Source organism: Passer montanus, unplaced genomic scaffold, assembly GCF_014805655.1.
Source record: "Passer montanus isolate IOZ18808 unplaced genomic scaffold, ASM1480565v1 scaffold208, whole genome shotgun sequence".
NCBI lineage: Eukaryota > Metazoa > Chordata > Aves > Passeriformes > Passeridae > Passer > Passer montanus.
Genome location: NW_024366681.1, coordinates 222632 through 240976, shown reverse-complemented (window position 1 = coordinate 240976; position 18345 = coordinate 222632). Strand labels below are relative to the sequence as shown.

At 37.7% G+C, this 18345-nt stretch overlaps 1 protein-coding gene across 9 annotated transcripts in view; it reads right to left on the bottom strand.

Annotated features, from left to right (window-relative positions):
- NFX1 (nuclear transcription factor, X-box binding 1) overlaps positions 1-18345 on the bottom strand; it is an 80365-nt gene that overhangs the window by 33130 nt on the left and 28890 nt on the right. For all 9 annotated transcript variants that reach the window (XR_005627411.1, XM_039708597.1, XM_039708604.1 and 6 more), the window contains 8 exons: positions 11700-11771; positions 9819-9958; positions 8512-8611; positions 8157-8374; positions 7373-7470; positions 6010-6040; positions 4782-4864; positions 4148-4256 (listed from right to left, as the gene is read on the bottom strand). Coding sequence is in view for 8 of the 9 variants with exons in the window: in XM_039708597.1 (XP_039564531.1) it covers positions 4148-4256; positions 4782-4864; positions 6010-6040; positions 7373-7470; positions 8157-8374; positions 8512-8611; positions 9819-9958; positions 11700-11771 (851 nt within the window). In the remaining variant the exon portion in view is untranslated. The remainder of the gene's footprint in view (positions 1-4147; positions 4257-4781; positions 4865-6009; positions 6041-7372; positions 7471-8156; positions 8375-8511; positions 8612-9818; positions 9959-11699; positions 11772-18345) is intronic.

Genomic DNA, 18345 nt, shown 5'->3' with positions numbered 1-18345 from the left:
ATATCCATGCCTGGACAGACTCCTTTCCCAGGTACTGGCTGAAACCTTGGGTAATTCCAGAGGTGGATCTACTAGCTTTTCAACCAGCTTTGAAGCAAGCTTGTTAGAAAATTGCAAACAAACCCTCATCCATGCATGTGCTGGCACCGAGATCAAGGGGTCTTTATAACTTATGATCCCATTCTCCAGCTGTTCGCACATAGGATACATCAATCTGGTCTCTTAGTTGCTAGCATAAAGACTATGTGCTCCCATGATGTGCAGCCAAGCCTCCAGCTGCTGGCACTCAAGAACTCACACATAGAACAGAGAATGAGACTATACTGAAAGATATTAATCTTAACTATGACAGGATAAACAATAGACATGAGGTGCACAGATCTCTATCAGATAAGTAAGTTGACCAACAGCTTCATTTGTGCAAATGGTGTCTGTTTTGCCTTCCCTCCATTTGTCCATGCATCCACCTTGATTCCTCCCAAATAATCTAACAAAATAATTTTTTCCCCATTAAAGTGACTTGAACCTGACTGGATGCCCTGCACCCACCAAAGCTGCTCTATCACTCCCATCCACAGGCAGGGAATAGAAAATATAATGACTTGAGATAAGAACCAGGAGAGGTCACTCACCAAATACCATAATGGGCAAAACACAGGTGCCACTTGGGCATACTAACTGAGTTTATTTCTAATAAAATCAGAGAGCAGGACACTGAGAAGTAAAATAAATCTTAAAAACACTTCTCCCCCACTCTCCCTCTTTCCCAGGCTCCAGCTCCTGCCCCCCAGTGGTGCAGGGGTCAGGGAGTGGGGGCAGTTGATCACACATTTTTCCCATTGCTGCTCAGGGAGAAGAGTCCTTCCCTGTTCCACAGCTGGGTCCCTCCCATGGGGAGCTCTCCATGAACATCTCCAACAGGATGTTCATGCATGCAACAGTTCTCCACAAACTGCTCTAGCGTAGGTCACTGTTCCAAAGGGTGCAGCCCTTCAGGCAAAACCTGGCCAAATGTGTGGTTCCAGGTTCACATGTCCTACCAGAAAACCTGCTCTAGTGCCCTCCACAGGTCTGCAGTTTCCTGCCAGGAGCTTGTTCCAGCACAGGACTCCCACCAGTTCAAAGCCTCTTTCAGACATGCTCCAGTGTGGGGTTCCTCTGTGGGCTGCAGGTGGATCTCTGTACCCCTGTTGACCTCCATGGGCTGCAGGGCCACAGCTGCTTCACCATGGTCTTCCCCAAGAGTGGCTCTGCTTCAGCACCTGAGCACCTCCTCCCCCTCCTTTTTCACTGATCTTAAGCATCTGCATAGTTGCCTCCTCTCCTCTCTGGCTGCAATTACATCTGTTCAATAATTATTTTACTTCTTCAATACATTATCACAGAGGTGTTACTGTTATTCCTCATCAGCCTGACCTTGGCCAGTGGTGGATCCATCTTAGAACCAGCTGGCATTGACTCTGCTGCACATAGGGTAGCTTCTAGCAGCTTCACACAGAAGCCAATTCTGTAGTCCCTTGCTTCCAAACCCTGGATACAAACCCAGTACAGCCACTGGCCACTCAGCTACATCTGTACCCAAATCTGCTACTTCTGCTATTATTAGTGTGGTTATATCAGCATCACAACTACCTACTGGCCTTGAGAAATTCCACTGTCAAATGCCCATTTCATCTCTCATCTCTCTCTCACCTCATCCTGATTCAGGAGGATTCAGTATTTGTAAGGTTTCTATTAGTCTAAAAAGGGGTTAAAATTCTCACTTCTGCCTGCCCAAGGACTCCCTCAGCTGCCGGGCACTTCTCTCGCTTCTGGCCATCCCCCGCTTCTGGCCATCCCCTGCTTCTGGCCGGCTGAACTGCCAGCACAATTTCTGTCCCTCTCTCCAGGGGGGCTGCCCAGACATCTCAAGTCTCTTCCACCCCTGCATGTTCTCCTCCACCTCTGCACCTTTTGGGGCTCCCGGCCTCCCCCTCCCCCACCCAGACACAGCTGGGCAGGGGAGAGGCCAGACCTACTCACCAAAGCGGATTCCCAAAGAGGAAGTTCTCTGGGAATCTCCTGCTTTTAACCCCCGTGTGTTCTCAGAGGCGTATCCAGATCCTTAGTGGCCACATCACATGCCAATTTTGAATTTGGCCACTGATTGGCCCGACTTAGACCTTTCCAGAAACACATTTCCGGGCCAAACCACGACAACCTCACTCGTCCAATTATTTGTGAAGCTCAGACATCTCTCACCCTTTTTGGTGAGGAACAGATGTGAAATTCCCTATCTGAAACTTCTTTCACTTTTTCAATGATTTTTGCTATGTTTAGAAATTTCTCAAGTCTGGTTATTTTTTATGATCTGTCCCATCAGTTAAATCTCAGGCCAGATCCTACTCATTTGCCCATGTATTTTGAAGTACAGCAGTTAGTAAAAAAAAAAAAACCTGCAATTTTTGTCTAAGGAGACAAAATTACAGTAAATTACAGCAAATAAGAATGCCAGGGTCAACAAAATTTTAGAAAAAAGACGTAGAAAGCAAAAGTAGAAAATATTCAGAATGTCAATAGAAAGGAATGTCCTCTGGAAAGGAAGCATGGGAAAGAGTAGGGCTTTGTTGTCCCTTACTACAGGTCTTGAAAACTGGTCTTCAGAAGACCTGAGTGTTAGACAGCTATGCTGGTCGCTTGCTATTGATAAGAAATGGTAAGTCCATGAGACTTATAATGAGAAGTCCCCTAGCTGCACTAATCAGGATAATGGGGACAGAGTGCAGAGAAGTCTGATCCAAAGGGCAGAAATGCAGTATCTGATTTTTTTTTTTTTAATGCACTGTCTCTAATGCTGACATTATTTATTTTCCCCAAGAGATGTATTCATGTCTTGAAGTAGACTGTGCATGCATAAAGAAACCCTAGCACAAGAAAGGGACCACACTTATCAGCACTGAGGAAATTACACTGGAAAGTGAAGTACCTGGGAAGCACATAGAGGTGTAGATGCACTTTAGTATTGCAAGTTGATGCCAGCCGCCACCATTCCTAGCAAAAGCAGTAATGGAGATGAAAGCAGGGGCAAGAAATCAAATCTAATGAGTAGGCAAATGACTTACAGCATGGTGACCATGCATTTGATACCATGGTTGATACAAACCACCTGCAAATTGCTGGCTAGACAGGTGAATCAGAGTCAAGAATGGTCCTTGGAGTGCTGAGAAGGACTCACCATCAACTACAGGGTCAGAATCATATAGAATCATACAATGTATGCCTCTGTAATTTCAACAAGCAACATCCAGAGAAAGCAGGTAAGAAATCTTTCAAGATACTGCTTAGTTGATTTACCTCTGGACAGATTCAAATGGGAAACTTGAGGGGTACAGATGCTTAAGCCAAATTATCATAATAATCTGGTTCCTGAAGTATGTAACTGCTTTTCCCATATTCAGAAAAAAAAAAAAACCAGCATAGAAGATTGACCTCTAGATTTTATCACATTAAACATTAGAGCAATTTACAGTGGAGGCATCCCATTTAATAATGGAGGCAATCCTTAGGTCTCTTTCAATCTGAGAGTGAAATACAATCCTCAAAAATATTGCAGCAATGTGGATAAGTTTAATGACCTTAAATATTAAACCCACAGAATTCAGTGAAGAAAAACAACTGCTCAGAAAAACCATGCATTCTGACTCGACTACACCAGAAGTTACTAACAGGACCTCTGATACACTAACATTACTATTTTGCTTTGTCGAGAAATGTTTGCACACAGAAATATCTATTTTTCTAATGAGAGATGCAGTCAACACACACATCATATTCATAGGCTATTAAGACAGAATACAATGCTTACTCAAGCACAGTGAGCTTCAGAGGCTCTAGCACCTTCTTTTTCCCAGGATGATTCCATGGAAAGTTGGTCTCCATAAAATGGAGGTCTTTGGTTATGTCTATGTGCATATAATACAGGAAAGACACATGTACTACTGCAGCAAAGCCACTTCAATCTGTAAACAGTATCCTTACAATCTACATCACCTGTCTTTCTCCTTTTTTACCAGTGTGAAATAGATCACGTTAACTGCCTAAAGCTAGACAGAGATATTAATGTATTCCTAGAATAAATGAAAATTATGTATTTTTGCACGTAACTCACTTGTTTGCCAGCATGTTTGACAACTGCCACGATGGCACGGTTCTTCACATCTGTGAATCCCACAGTTGAGTTTACGACCACAAACCAAAGAGCACTTATGCTCTGTGTCCTAAGAAATGGCAAAAAAGAAAAACCATAATTTAACTATAAGCCCTATTGGTTATTTTTTTCTCTTTGAGGTTCCAGTCTACTTCTAATAATAGACAGACAAAACTGTATAGTGCAAAAAAACAGCTTAGGCCAAGTCTATACAGTTTTTCCATCACTGTATGGATACACAATTTTTAATGAAGATTCTGTTAAGACTTCTACTACAGACACAGCTACAAGGTTTATGCTTCTTCTATTAAGTAATATGCTTTCCCTCTTCATTCTCCCTGGAATCACTGCATTGACAAAAAAGCACCTTTACACTGATTTAACTGCATTTAGGCTGAAATTTGGCTTTACATTTATAATGATACCTATAAAACAAAACTTGCAAAATAAATGCACACACACAAACTTTGTAAGCATAAGAAACACAGCAAATAGAGAATGGAAAGATACAAAAGAAAAAAAGACTGTTAACATCACAACCAGAATTAAACACACATCACATAAAGCAATTTTATAAAACTGCAGGTGCACTTACCACACAGCAAACTTCATTACACTTGTGTCGTCCACATGATCTCTTCTTGTTGCATCGCTTGTCACACATGAATGTAATAGCAGCTATTAAAAAAAAAATCCCCCCAAATTCCTAACTTTTAGGTCTTTGCATATGCTGAGAACAAAACCCGTAATTACAGTATTATGCTAAGGCTGTTGCAGGGCATGGTCTAGGAGAGACTAACACATGGTAAGCCAGCAAGCAAACTTTTAAATTACTTGCTCTCCCTCACGATTATCCCCATGTGGGCACTTGCCTTCCTTTAAACCCTTATTCAAAAGGATTTTGGAATGCAGAATACATGAAGCTAGTTAATTTCCCCTTAACCTTCACACAAAAGAACAAAGAAAATAGGATATTCTGATACACTGAAGTACCACAAACATCCAATTTAAGACTGATTAAACTGGGGTGGTTTTAGCTGTTTTAGTCAGCTAAAAACAACTACTGCTGTATGCTCATGAAACTACTGCTAGCAATGAACATCCTTATCACCATAAACAGCTCACAGAAGGGAATCACTTCTGGATTCCATAAGAGCAAAGTCTTCATAGACAAAAAGTCAAATTAGAAAATATGCATATTACTCCCTTATGTATCTTGTAAATAAATACTGCAGTAGACAAGGGTCAATCAAGTCAAGACTTCACTGAGAGGAATTTTTAGACGTTACATCCTGAATACCAAGAAGCATCAAATGGGAACACTCTGCCATGGTCAGATGCAAAGACCAGCTGCAAAGATCACCACCATACAATGTGAAGTAGAATCAAAGCTTGTATTTCCCCAGAAACATAGGCATCAGAGCAAAACTATTACACTGAATCTGAGCTGTGTAAGTTTACCAAAAGTTATACAGGATGATGGGGGAGTAGGAAGGGGATGTCAGCCTATTGAATATGGCAGGTGGTGTAATAAACTCTTCAAAATAAAACAGATATCATCTTTGAGACCAAATGTGAAGAAGTCTTTCCTTATGTAAAAGATGAAAGAAAACTAAAGATACATTTCAAACCTTCTCCCAAACACAGCAGCATGACCAGTACCATGAACAAGCAGCAGAAATTACCAACTTGGCATGGAAGCATGGATAAAAGATGCAGTACAGATCAGCTATTTGTCAACTTTGTCAATCAGCCCCCAAATTACTATGAGCTGTGATAATTTTTAAACAACTTTACATTATATATGTATCATTATCTTGTACCTTTATTTCTGAGAAGAGCACATGGGATTTCCTAGGAAACAAACAAGCAGCCATTGGATTAAAATAAATGAAACAACTGAAACATACTTATCTAGAAAACACTTGGTCACATGAAAAAAGAAGCACACTCAGTTTTCATGTGCATAACACATCTGTACACAAAAGTGAAATAAAAACTGGAAAAAAATCCTCAAATCTTTTAACACAGTATTTGTTCCTATAAAGATTCAATACCAATTTTTAAAAAATGTAGTTTTGTATTCTCCACTTAATTCAGCAGTATTAAGTGTCACCATAAACTGAGAGAATCAAGCATGTCCCAAGAAACCAATAGAGCTCTCCCAGAGAATACTGATAGGAGTACATAAATTTGTGCTTTGACCAACTGTTCTAAAAATGCAAGTCTGATGAAAGAAAGGAAGAAAGCCTAATGTTACAATCTACAAAGTTATACCTAAAGACCTCAACATGAAAATAAAATGTGATGGGTGAAAATAATGTTGTTGACATTTGAAGCATTCACCACAAGTTTGCATTCTGTCATTTCTTACTATCACATTTTTCATAATTTATTGTAATTATCACTGTAGTTAACTCTTTTTATAGAAGCATCTTTCTGGTGTGTGAGAAACTTCATAAACTAAACCCAAAACCTCATTACTTTATTTCAAGATTCAAAATGCAATCTAAAGCCTTCTACCCCATAACTACCTTCAGCAAACTTCTAGGAGAAAGCAGTTCCAACCTCTAGCAAACTCTCAGTCATTTCCATGCACTTACAGGCATATATATTCAGAAGCCACCTCTACTTGCAGATGATATATAACAGGTCAAAAAAGTCATCAAAGCTTCTGTGATAGTAGCCAAGACTTTCAAAGCTGTGATTACAGAAAGTAGCATGGTTTAAAAATATAACAATTACTAAATAACAATAGCTGAGGACCTGCAGGATCACTATATAAATGTACAAAGAAAAGGAATCAGTAACAATGTAGTCTCTACTAAAACATCTACAAGGAGACTACAAGCTATGAAGTTTTAATTAGGCTGCCTTTCTTCTCTCAGTTTACTCTTGGCAACACTACCAATTCCTTATGCTACAAAAATACTCCAGAATAATACAGGATTTTGCAGAATGTTTACACTAACAGAACTCTGTTCAAACTCTGCCAAAATACTTTAAAACCTGCCTTCATAGTAAAAGTATGTTGCCACTTCACAGTATAAGCTAGATACCATCTATCAGTTAGTATACAACACAGGTTCTTGCAGCTAAGGAGCACAGTACTTCTTTATACTTCTTTAGTCCTTTTTCTCCACAGCTTTAAAAAGCAGCAAAGATTACCTGCAGTTACACACTCACCTTTTTTTTGAAGCCACACCTACAAAAAATATTTGATGTGTGAGAACATGGTCTACAGTCTCCTTCGTGGCAAAGGCTTTCACATGTATGAATAAACTCTAGCAAAATGAAAATACAAGTATTAAGAATATAAAAAATCTATGACCTGTAACATCATATTATTAGGAGCATCACTGACCAATGACACTAAGCTTATGCACAGCATTATTATGAACACACAGCTAGACTGCAGGCTCTGCAGTAGTTTTTACACTCATTTTGGTTGAAACTCAAAATTGCTAATAAAATATTATTGAAATTAAATATTTAAAGACCACGTTTTGTTTTCAAAATATTGATATCAAAAGGGTTAGTCTAAGAACAAAGACTGCATCTGTGTACTTTTAACAAAGAAACAGGCGTGCCCTGCTTCCAGAGCAAGGACAGAAGGAAGATAAAAGGGACTGGGGGAGTAAGTACATCTGGCTTAGGAATGCAACCACAGTCAAAATAAGACCATAAAAAGACTAAGCCAGGAGGAGAGTTTTATGGTAATGAGCAATTATAATACGTATGAGATTTCTGCAAATTGTGAAGCATATTATGTAATTTAAGTATATAAGCAACACACTTGCAGAGAATCGGAATGCGCGATTCTAGGTGAACTTATCTTGCCTGCAGCTGGTACCGCAATAAAGAATGCCTACTTCTTAATGCTGCATTGGTGTTCAGGAGTTCTATTCACCTGACTTTTAGTGACACTATGAGACACTTAGAATACTCTGACACAGAAATTTCCAATTACCATAGCTACCACAAGAAAGAGGTTTGCCACATGTTTTTCCACACGATGGGATAGGATCTGTGCAAATTTTACGTTCAACACATCCTAGTTCCAGTAACTTGCTGAGAGGAGTCTGACCACAGGGACAACGATACACAACTTGTGGAAGTCGTGGACAGAGCTGGCAAGGCTGAGGATGGCATACTTGCTTACAGTTGTGCCTCCCACAATTTAATTTTCTGGAAAAAAAAATCAAAGAAACAAAATAGAAAACAAGAAAAATATTAAAAGGGGAATTATCTAAGAGTATCACAATAAGTAACTGTGAATAGAATTACCTTCTTCTTTTTAAAAGTGTAAGTCATAGTGATCTTACTTGCCACATATATTCTGACATGAGAAACTCCCAAAACCGTCAGAGAATTCTTCCTTTGATCCACACAATACTTCTTTAAAGTTGCTTCCACAGTAACACACTGAAAGAAAGCAATATTCCACAGAAAACAATACAAGAGAATATCAGCAACAAAACACCTCCAGCAAATATAAAAAGGTAAAAAGTGAAAAATTGTTACAGTCAATTTTTAGAAGGATAAAGAAGTTGCTCCTCTTTAGATTCATCAATGAAAGAGTTTTGTCCTACAGAAGTTGGAATTCCAGCATTATTTGTTTTGATAAAGTGGTACCATGTGCACAAAAAGTTTATTTATTAAAGCAGTATACATAACAAGTTAATTATTACCTTAAAAATGAGAGAATTAACTTCTGTATAAACTGTTCTATAAAGTTATTTATATACTGGCATACCTACTGAGTCAATTTAATTTCCATTCAAGACTCAGTTTAGAAAATTTTAACAGAAATTGTGAGAAGCTTGTTGAAACGTACTTTCCTGTGGCCCTGGAATCCCTGGGTGGGCAAGGATAGATTGGATTCAATCTGCACAGGGACCCTCAGCCAATGTTATTCAGCTCTAAATGCAGATGTATCATTGGCCAGAGAGCTGGATGGGGCTAAGACCTCAACAAATCACATGTGTAACTGGAGCGCCTATAAAATGAGCTGCAGGAATAAACTCAAGGCTGTTTGTCACAAGAACTCTGGAGTGTGAGTCTCTGTATCTGACCCACACACTCCATGCAGGTTACACTTTCCTATACCTTCTTGTATTTTCCTTTCATTTACTGACTAATTAATTCTTATAATTATAGTAAAAAATTCAGTACAATCAGAGGATAATTCAGGTAAGAAAGGATTAGTTAGTCCAAGGCCTTACCTAAAGCACAGTCAGCAATGAGATCAGACCACATTACTCATGCGTTTTATTCAGTTGGTCTTGAAAATCCCAAGAAAAGAGGCTTCCCTTACAGCTAGTTACATGGAATTTAAGCTCATTGTCTCTCATCCTTCACACATGCATAATCCATCTCTGTCTTCTTAATCCATCTTCTGTCTTCTTACTGAAAGGCCACTACTCAGCCCTCTCAAGATAAGGAAGTCCAGTATCACCAGCCTGTCCTAATAAGGCATATGCTCCAACAGCCTAATCATTGTGGCAGGATTCCAGCAATAGATTTTGGTTGTGTTAAGGAAAATGTGGCACCTGCCTCTTGGTACTGATCTTTTTCACCCCCATGTTCTCACTGTATAGGGTGGATATCTGTAAAGCATTTCAGTACTTACCTTGCTGTACTGTTAATTGGCAAGGTGAACATTTTCCTGAGTGGCACACTTGAGTACAGCTGTGCTTTCCACAGTTTAAAGTATTTCCACATACATTAGAACAATGAATTTCTGTTGATTGACCACAGCGAACTGAATGACTGTAGAGAAATTACACCATAGCCTGTCAGCTACATGACATCTATACAGTATTTAATAAAAGGGGAAAGGCATTTTCAGTAAAATGCCAAAATCTTCAAAAGGCAGCATAGTTTACTAATGAAAGTCTTTAGGAAATAACACTCCTTGTTTTACCTTGCTTCCCCTCTTCCACCTTACTGAAGTAAAACACCTCTAACAGTAGTTAGTCTACAGAGTTTTTCCTGAAGAAAATGGGGGAAAACAACCCAAGGTAACACTAAAATTTGAACTAATGTATGAACTCATGTATGCATTGTCACAAAAGCAGATATTTCCAATACAGACATCTTTCTGAAGACTTAAACAATCCTAAATCCATTGCACACAAAGAAGATTGGGATATGGGGCTTAACAGTGGGTCAGATGTCTATGAAAACAACTGAGTTTTTCAATAAATTGACAAAAAATGTGACAAAATCAGTTATCTTATTTTTTCAACTCTGGATGGCTCATACAATGGCTGTAAAACATGTACTTGAAATCCTTAAGTTGGTGATGCTATGCCATACACCCTGGATGCTTATACAGTACATATGAAATGCTATTTTGAAGCAGGTTTTAAGTATCAAATGTACTATTACAAAAATCAGCAATCTGGTGAAGTAATCTGACATCTGGAAAAAAAAATGAAGTTGTCGCATCTATTAAACTTTTAAATGAAATAAGAAGTCAGAAAAATAACAAAAGAAACCAAACTAAACCAAACAACAACAACAACAAAACAAAACAAACAAAAAAACCCAAAAAAACAAACAAACAAACAAACCAAACAAACAAAACAAAACACCCTAAACAATAAAAGCAGGTAATATTACTATGGAAGATGAAATTCAGTAATCTACAAGAAATCCATTTTTCTGCTGAAGACAAAGTGCTTTTATCTACAAATACTGCCACAGAAATTGCAGTACCTTCTTCTGAAAAATTATGATTGCGTAGTATTAGATTCAAACTCTGAGCAATAATTGCACAAAACTGAAAGATCTTTTTTCCAGAGCAAGAATGTAACACTGAAATTGGTTTATGGCTTTTTTGGTTCTGTAAACAAACTCAGGCAAACAATTTATTACACAGAATCAGTTCTACATAACTACAAAAAGGGACTCTAAAGACTCAGGCCAACTAAGTGATGAGTGATCACACACAGTATAGGCAGTACCATATTGCTATTGGCAATAACACTATATGCACCAAACATGTAAGGAAAAGATAGCTTTAAGTCTGGAATGCACTATAGACTTCTCTGTACAGTTTCTAAGAAAAGCACATTATTTTTGAAATTATTATTTCTGAAATTAAGTAATTTAAGATCTTGTTTCATTCGGATAGAAAAGATATGAGCATTTTTCTATTAAATTCTTGGAGTCTTCTAGCAAATAAAATTAATAAATACTAGTATGAGATTTCAAAATCAAATCAACTTATAGACTGCTCAAACAATTCAGCTACATGTATCATAAATTGACAAGTATTTTTTGTTATTTTTACCTTTTTTCTAGTAAAATTAGAAATAGCTGCATTTTTTTTCAAAAGATAAAATTCTCCAAATCATTTTAACCACAAATTCAGGTTACAAATCAGATTAAACTTTGTTCTGCATATTTTTAATAAATTATAAGAAAAAAAAAGTATATAGAGCTTTTAACTGTTCTTTTGTTTATAATAACTAAACTTATGTTCACATAATAGAAGCATTCTTACCTTGTTTGTCCACATTCACATGTTTTTGTCACAAAGGCTGGGCATGAAGGGCATGGTCCTGGGTGGCACAGACTTAGAAGTAAGTAAAAAAAGCAAATTTAACTTGAGCTTTATTACACTCGCAGAGACACAATCCACCATGACCCAACATCAGTGCATTATCAAAACATTATACAGGACTCCTACACTCACTCCTGCAGAGTGTGAAAGCAGTCTTAACACAAGAAAATAGAATTTTATTATTACAATTGCATCAGTCTCAAAGACCACTAATGTTGAAGGAAAAACTACATTCCTGCTGCTGTCAAATCAACAGTACTACTAACAGATCAATTCTGCTACTGACACATTTGATATTTTGCATTTCACCAGCAAACATGCATCAACTCAACTGTGTTCATCATTGGTAACACCCAAAACAATCATCTTATGTCCAAAGTATTAACATATTCATTTCTTCGGTGATCTTAAACACAACAGAGATAAAAACTTCTCTAATAATTTCTTCTTTTGAGCTGGTGGTTTTGTTTTTGAACTCAGCACTTATAGTGCCACCAGTAAGAAGAGTTGCTCCTCCTTCTGTAAGGTAACACATGGGAGACACAGCAAGTCTGCCTCAGTTTTTTTCTTACTATCAAGGGCAATTTCCTCTGGGTGTCATCAATTCTAGTCCTTTACATATCAGATCTTACCTCCTACTTCAAGAAAAACCAGATGCTCCCTATCTGCATGTAAGACCTTAATTGTGCACAGACAAGCCCAGGTTTGTGAAATTATACTTAACTATCTAGTCTGCACTCTTCCTTAGCCAACGCCCAGTTCCCTTCATCTGCAAAAACAGCAGCTCTCATTTGGAGCAATTATTACTGGCCAGAACTGACCAGCACAGACATCCTAGACAAAAGAAAAAACTCAGAAACATCAGAAAACCCCATAAACTCAGACTACACAGTTACATGGTAACTACTGACTTCCTCAAGGACAATAACTATACAAGTATTAATTAGTACACCAGTTACTACAGTCATACGCAATATAGTTGAATCATGCCTCCAGCTTGTCAACAGTGTTCTGGCTTCCTTTCTTCCTCTACCACTCCTCCTACTGGACAATAAAGCCTAACCTATCACTAAACCTATGGCAACTCTAACAGTAAAGCCAAGCAATTGCGCAATAAACCAACTCAATAAAATTTAAAATCCCCCATCACATAAAGCAAATCCAAAAAACAAACCACAAAAACCACCATAACCCTCTGCCTTTTAATAGGTCAGTTTTATGACACAGTGAAGAGTTGAAAAGCAGGCACAAGGAAAGGGAGAAAAAAATAAAAACTGGATGGATACACAGTGAAGCAAGAAGACAGCAAAACCACTGAATTATTTACTGTATTGTGGAACTTCAGACAATGAGAATTAACATGAATTCTGCAACATACAAGAAAATCTATCTCACAAGAAAACCTCTTGTAAAAGGACTGTACCACATATTGCACTGTCTTGACTTCAGTCCTCAAAGATCCATGTAAGATTCTAAAGGTTGGATGCCAATTTATGAACTAAGAATCAGATTAAAGTAAATATAAATTCAAAATACTATGATGTAGGTCAAAACTTGGAAAAGCGAGAAGGCACATCATCTTCAGAAGTCTTGTCATATTAAGTTTTTTACCTGGCGTATTATTTCTCTCAACATTCTCATATACAAGCAATGCTAAGATTTCTTTCACAACCTCATTCCTGGCACGCTTTCTGATGATACTGTATCACACAACAGCAATTTATATTGATGACAAATATTTTAAAGTTTTAAGTACTGACTGCAGTCTTATAGCAAGACTCCTTTTGTTAGAACAGTATCAGACAATTAATTTTCAGACATCTGAAAGTTTGGACAATGTATGTCTCTGAGACAGTTTTCTGACCTTTTGTTAATAAGAACAGAAAAATTCTAGTAATGCAAAACCTAATGCTTTGAAATCAAACTTCAGACTTTTGAAATAACTGTTCCTTATGCATCCCTACAGATACACATACAAAAGTCTCTGGCACTATTTAGTTAGATAGACGCTACAGTATGACTATAGTTCTAGGATATACTTGATCCATACAACAACAATTAAGATTGAAATTCAAATTTCATTCAGCACAGAGACATGCACAGGAAGCGCAGAAAATGCTCCTTAGATGATAAAGATGGGTGATACCTTTAGAGTTTTAGTCCTGGTTTAGAGGATTAAGCAAAAAACTAAGTTACATGACTTGACAATGTTGCAAACTGAACTCAAAAACGCTGAAGACTTCAGTATTAACTTCTGTTTGATGAATGCAGAGGTTTTTTTAACTGAACCTTCATTACCTATCATTAGCATGGAGAATTATTTTGCAATTTACTGCTGCTCCTCTAGAGAACTGGCATACAAGAAAAGTTGTAAAGACATCTAGACAGAGGAAAAATTAAACTTCCATTTGCCTTACAGTGAAAATATTAGATACTATAACAGAACAAAAAAGGGACTTCTACTGCTGTAGAAAAGATTACAGTACCAAAGATCTATGAAGGAAGTCCAGCAACTAAAATTTAAATTAAGAGAGATGTGGGAAATGGATTTGTAGAGTTCTCAGGGCCTGACAAAAGGCCCACACAGTATGCATCTGTATGCCAACCCTGAGATAAGAAATGTTGACTTAGAAATGCCATGGAATAGGACAGATATTGTTGAGAGAGAAATAGAGCTAGAAAAAAAAGTTTCAATGGATGGCCTGGCAAATAAGACTAGATACTTTGGAAAAATAGAACTATGAAAGATGCCCTGTACTAAGACCCATGACGGGTAGTTTTAGATGATTGGCTTTAAGGCATCTACAGCATGGTGCGGCAAAAAGCTGATAGGCCAAGAAACACTTATAGTGTATTGTAATTAGGAAATAGCTGGCTTCTGATTGTGATGATGTGAATTGTAACATCTGTTATTGTCTCACCCTTCTCACGAGACTGAAAATGGAATAAAAGTTTTAAAACACCTCTTATTTGCCCCATCTCTGGGTCAGAAAAAGGGTATTGTGTGACAGAACGAAATTTCATTTACGCCTTTGTAAGACCTTTTTCAAATGCTCTCAAGGCCTTGCATAATTTCAGCTGGCAGGGAGAACTTCAGAGCCTTAAAAGAAGTTTTGCTTTGTTAAGAAGTTTATTATCAGGAACATTTTAATGAAGGTTAAGCTAGATGTTTCTTTGATGTAGAACCTAACTGTAAAATAAATGTCAGTGGTTTTAAACTAAAAATGTGAAGAGAACTCACCTTGAGAAGTGAGTTATGCATGCCATGGCACAACACTAGCAAAAGGTCTGCAAAGCATTCCCCTTTCAAATAGCTGCTTACCTGTTCCTCAGCTCTGCCAAATCAGCTGTTTATATAAATGGTTACCATTTCAATAAATCTGAGTAAATATTAGAAGTATTACTAAACCAGTTGATGTGCTCAGGCCTGAGCAGCAGGCTTAAGCCAGAGTTGACTTACCAGATGGATCCCAAGCACTGTGTGACTACTGACACCCTTAGTATTATTTAGCTAAAAAAAGATGACCAAGAGCTTATACCCACTGTTTAAAACCAAACCGCCTGCTTTAGAAACTTTCACATAACCTTCTGTAGTTATCTGCAAGAAATGTATCATTTAAAGAAATGTACCCAACTAACATGAATAGAAGCTTGCTTGTAGGTATTTTAGGGGAAAACCCTCGCAGCCAAGGCCTGGGCTCTGGCTAAGCCCTGGCCCCGGCTGGTCAACAAGTATTCCATCAGATTCAGGTGTTTATGTGCTAAAAATACAATCAAGTCATTCTGACTTGCTGATTTGGGCCTATAAAAGCTGAACCCACTTTCAGGGCAAATTTGGAGGCCTCACTTACGGGTGGACTCACCATGCAGGATTTTCCTAATTGCTGGGAAAGGTTCTCCAGGTCCTCCCTGCGAAACAGAGCTTCCCAGCGACTGCAGACTCTGGGTGACAGTACAGTATTTAGGCAATTGATGATGTATCTAACTTTCTCAATCACTTTCCTTTCTCTCGCAAAGTAATAACTAGGTACACTACCTTGCTTATTTTTGCTTGTTGCTTAGACTCAAGCATGTTGTTTTATTGAATGTATAATTTTACTTTTGTAGTACCTTAATATTCATTGTAAAATAAGAAGACTATTCTTTCCATTGGTGTCTGTGTCCTTTAAATTGTCCCTGTCAATTGGCAGTGTAAATCACCTTTACTTATTTTCACCAGAATGGGGTGTGGTGTTGAAAAGGAAAAACAAAATAGCTTTTAGGATATCTGCAAACAGAATGACAGTTCTGGTTCAAACCTTATCACCTATGGGAAAATGGCACACAGCAAATCCACAATCCAAAGAAATAAATGCTTGCAAGAAGAAGTTCTGAGATCATCTAAACTTAAGAAAGAATCATGAAATAGAGCACTCTCTCCAGGAAAATCTCTGCCCAGACATACATAATAATCCAGATTAATCATCTGCATTCAAATACTAGAGCCCTGCAACTCTAACTCCAACACTGATAGAACAAGAGGGAACAAAGTTCCTACTTGCTTTTTAACACAGCAGATGATGGTGGCCTGTGTCCTCACACACACTAAAGATTCCCATATGTGAGAAAGAAGTGTCCAAAATGTGACGAACATCCAAAGCTAGGTAACACTGATGTTGAAAGTGCATTCCTCTCCAGTTCACCATCATAAGTTAGAGAGCATCAAGAACATCCATTATCTTGATCTGTATGCCTACTGTTGCCTTACCTCCAGGACTGGATAATCTCATCACGGTTTTATTCATGTGAAACATAAAGTTGAATTATAACATTTTAAAATATTCTACAACTGGTCACAAATTGGGACTCAATTTTCACAGCTTTTATGCAGATCAGACATTTAGAGACTAAGAATTTGTAGCACCCCAAAGTCACAGTATTGTCACTACTCTTCAGAAGACTTTCCAGAAGAGAATGCCAAAGACTGAACCTCTACTGTAGACTAGGACAGGAAAGAAGATAAGAACACCTGCTTCCAAGCCCTACAGGAAAGTTTGTCAGCCAACAAATGGCAGTCAGAGAGTTCTCAAAGTGGTTAAGAAGTCTGCTTATTTCTGACTGGGCAAAAGATATGTCCATGAACATATGCCTCTCCTGAGATGCAGGCCTGTAGCTGGTCTCCAAGAGAATCAGTGTTCTGTTCAGGGTATCAGCTTCCTCAAGAGTAGTGTGAAAGTTGAAAGTAAATTAAGAAAACAACCATGACACTTAAATGAAATAAAACATAAATCTGCATGCATAAATACATAATGCATAAATATAAATTAAATCTAATATCAAAAAGAAATCTAATGAACATTTTCATGTATGGGAAACAAGTATTAAAGAATTATTCTGACATTCAATAAAATGCTGAAATATATTTGAAGCAGAACACATTAAATACAAAGTTCAGAGTAAAGTTCTGAGCTTTAGCAAATCTTGGCAAAATTGTCAGGCGACAATCTGTTTGTTGGAATGGGTGAAGTTTCTGACCAAGAGCAGAAAACTGCTTCTATCAAAAATTTCCAAAACCAGAAATATGAACAGATGTTAAGGACCAACTTCCATGGAAATTGAAGCTAGATAGAATAGGAACAACATATAATTTATGTTTCTGACAAGCAAGCATATTTATACACTGAAAAAAAAAATCAGTGTGTTAATGGTGTTAATTTTATCAATGCAACTACACTACTAAAAAAAAAATCTAATGTAAAAAATCCAAAAATGAAAACAGAGATGCCCTCCTGTAGTGGTCTGGATTTGTTAATTTAAGATTTGCCAATTTTAAAATTTCCCAACCAATTGTTGTTGAGTGTGGTGGGCTTCAGTACTGGCTAATTACCAGTGCACTCATTTCCTGCTGTGAGATAGGATTAGGAGAAAGGTAAAGTAGGTTCAAAACCTTTTAAAAGGGTATAAAGAAAAATTTATTAAAAGTAACTAAAAGAAAAAAAACTGGTAAGAATCAGAACAAACCCTTCAGAACACTTCTTCTTCCCCCACAACCTTTTCTTTCCCACTGATAAAGTAAAGAAACAAAACCTAAAATCTCTAGTTAGTTTTTCACCTCAAAAATAGTCTTTCTTTAGTTCACTTAGGGAGAGAAGTTCCTCCTGTTAAGGTTATGGAGACTTCTTCACAAGAGGAAAAAAACAGCTCTCTCATGGCTCTCAATTTTGTCATGAATAAGAGCCGACCAGGGAACCCTGTTATCGTGAAGTCCTTCCCGTTTTAAAGATGAATTGTTCAAAGGTAAAAATTCTCATTATTTATCTCTAAAATCATCTTCATCCCTGGGAACAGAGATCTTCTTTCTTCTCCTGGGGGCACAGGACTACCCTCTCTCTGCTAAAACTTCTCATGGGATTACAGCTACTTTAACATCTGTTTATTTTGGCACGGAGGTCTTTACTTGGTATCTATAATTTGAACACTTTCATCTCCCCATAGTTTCCTGTGTTATAAGGAAAAAGAGGTTTTTTTCCATAGCTTACAAGAGGATTTGAGCACTAAGATCAAGGCATCTTCCCCTCCCTCCCATCTGAGACTTAAATCTTTCTCA